This window comes from Arachis stenosperma, chromosome 1, assembly GCF_014773155.1.
Source record: "Arachis stenosperma cultivar V10309 chromosome 1, arast.V10309.gnm1.PFL2, whole genome shotgun sequence".
NCBI lineage: Eukaryota > Viridiplantae > Streptophyta > Magnoliopsida > Fabales > Fabaceae > Arachis > Arachis stenosperma.
Window position 1 is genome coordinate 98,696,746 of NC_080377.1, and position 1,973 is coordinate 98,698,718.

The 1,973-nt window shown below is 42.1% G+C and overlaps 1 protein-coding gene across 1 annotated transcript; it reads right to left on the reverse strand.

The window, feature by feature from the left end:
• Positions 1–389: 389 nt before the first annotated feature.
• Positions 390–1,599, reverse strand: LOC130941571 (uncharacterized). The gene has a single exon (XM_057870130.1). It carries the CDS (start codon positions 1,514–1,516, stop codon positions 560–562), a length of 957 nt encoding a protein of 318 aa, XP_057726113.1. The 5' UTR covers positions 1,517–1,599; the 3' UTR covers positions 390–559.
• Positions 1,600–1,973: the final 374 nt, after the last annotated feature.

Consider the following 1,973-nt stretch of genomic DNA (forward strand, 5'->3'; position numbering starts at 1 on the left):
GTTGTCACATAATATTCAATGACAAATAAGATGAGTCAGCCATAGTGTGTCCGTGGATAATTTTTAATACAAAAATTGTATAGAAGAACAAGAATAGTTGGTGGAACACTTGAATTTTATTAGTCACTGAATCATTGAATGCAACGAGAAAACTCAAATAAACCTCCATAATCTTTTTCTTTGATTAACATTTTACTTGGTTTAGTTCTTGTTTAATATAATCATTATGTAATCACGCTGCGATACTAGCGATTAGATACGATTAAGAGGCTGAGCGATTCATATCTCATGGTGAATCTAAGTTGACTAAGAACCGAAATGATATCGTTACTATCGCATGTGTATCATGTGAATTGTCATTAGTATCAGTAAAATGATGATGGTTTTGAAATAATGCAATTTGTTAGCTCATTTAGTTCTCCTCTAAACTTTTGCCACATTAGTACACTCTGTTAATATGACAAGCTTATATTTTTGTTGCAATCGGAAATGAATTGGGATTACACAAGTGTGTAGTGTTCTCGTTGAGGAATAAACACAAACATCTGACGGGCAACCGTTATCTACCTTTCTCACCAGAATATGGCTTCCACAAATCAACATAATATCGGAGACGATCCGGAAGGCCCTTCTTCCAAGCATCACCGTCAGGCCAGTCTCCGGTGACGGCAACGGAGCTATCATCCCTTCTGTTTCCCAAACTGAGGACAAAAAGCTTCTCCCCAAACACCACCTTCATCGCCCTCAGAGTCTCTTCCATCACCACCTTCCCATCCCTCACCTTACTCTCAGCCTCAACACAGCTTCCACCAACGTTCACCATCACCCTCCCACCCTCCCTCAGCAAGCCCTTCATCTTCCACCACGTGGCCTCATCTTGGAGCTCCGATATAACGCACCCCTTCGCGAACAGGTCCACTATAATCCCCGCGAACCCGTCCTTCACGCTCGCGTTCAGCGCGTTCCCGACGTAGATAAAGAGCCTGTCCTTGTTTTTCCGCTCGATCCGCCGGAGGCTGAAGAACTCCCTGGCGACGTCGATGACGGACTGATCGAGCTCCCAGCCGTGGAGGATGACGTCGGGATAGAGGTCAAGGAGAGCGCGGGCGGCGGAGCCAGCGCCGAAGCCGAGGATGGAGATGGGGCCAGGAGGGAGGATGGGAGGGAGGGTGGCGAAGACGTCGAAGTAGGTGTTGGTGAATGGCGTGTTGGGGAATGTGATGCTGTGGATGTTGCCGGGGCCGTCGAGGAGGAGGAGCCTGGAGCCGCGGAAAGGGTGATTGGCTTTTCTAGAAACTTCTAGAACGCGGATGTAGTTGTGGCGGGATTTGAATTTTGCGATGAATTTGACGTCATCCGCAGGGATGCCGTCGTCTTGGGTTTTTGGTCGGAGGGAGGTTTCTTCTTGTTGGCATTTCACTGATAAGGGGATAGTGGCGATTTCTGCTCTTTTTCTTGTGATAATTGTAGGGCGGAGGAGTGTTTTTGTTTGGGGCGGGTAAAGCAGCGTCCACATTTTCTTCCTGTGCTATTATTTCTGGATGAGTTGCGCACTCGACAGAGGTTTACATATCTTCCTCTCCGTCTAGAGCCTTTGTAGCTCGTTGAAAATCATTTAAGATGAAAAAAAAATTCTATTTCTTTTAATAAAAAGATTTATTTTTATTTAAAATTTAATTTTATGATTTAAAAAAATAATAAAAATTAATAATTAGAAAGAATTATTTACAATAAAATTATTAAAAAGTATTAGTTTATATATGAGTAAATGTCATTTTCGATCCCTAATCATTTGTTCAATGGACTTTTCATTCCGGAAGAAATTTAAAAACTCAAATTGGTCTCTATCTACTTTGATATATGTACGTTTTAGTCTCTAGTTAGGAGACGAAAAGAGTATTTACTCAAAGTAGATAAGGACTGGAATATATATATATAAAGATCAATTTGGGTTTTTAGATTTTTTAGGAGCG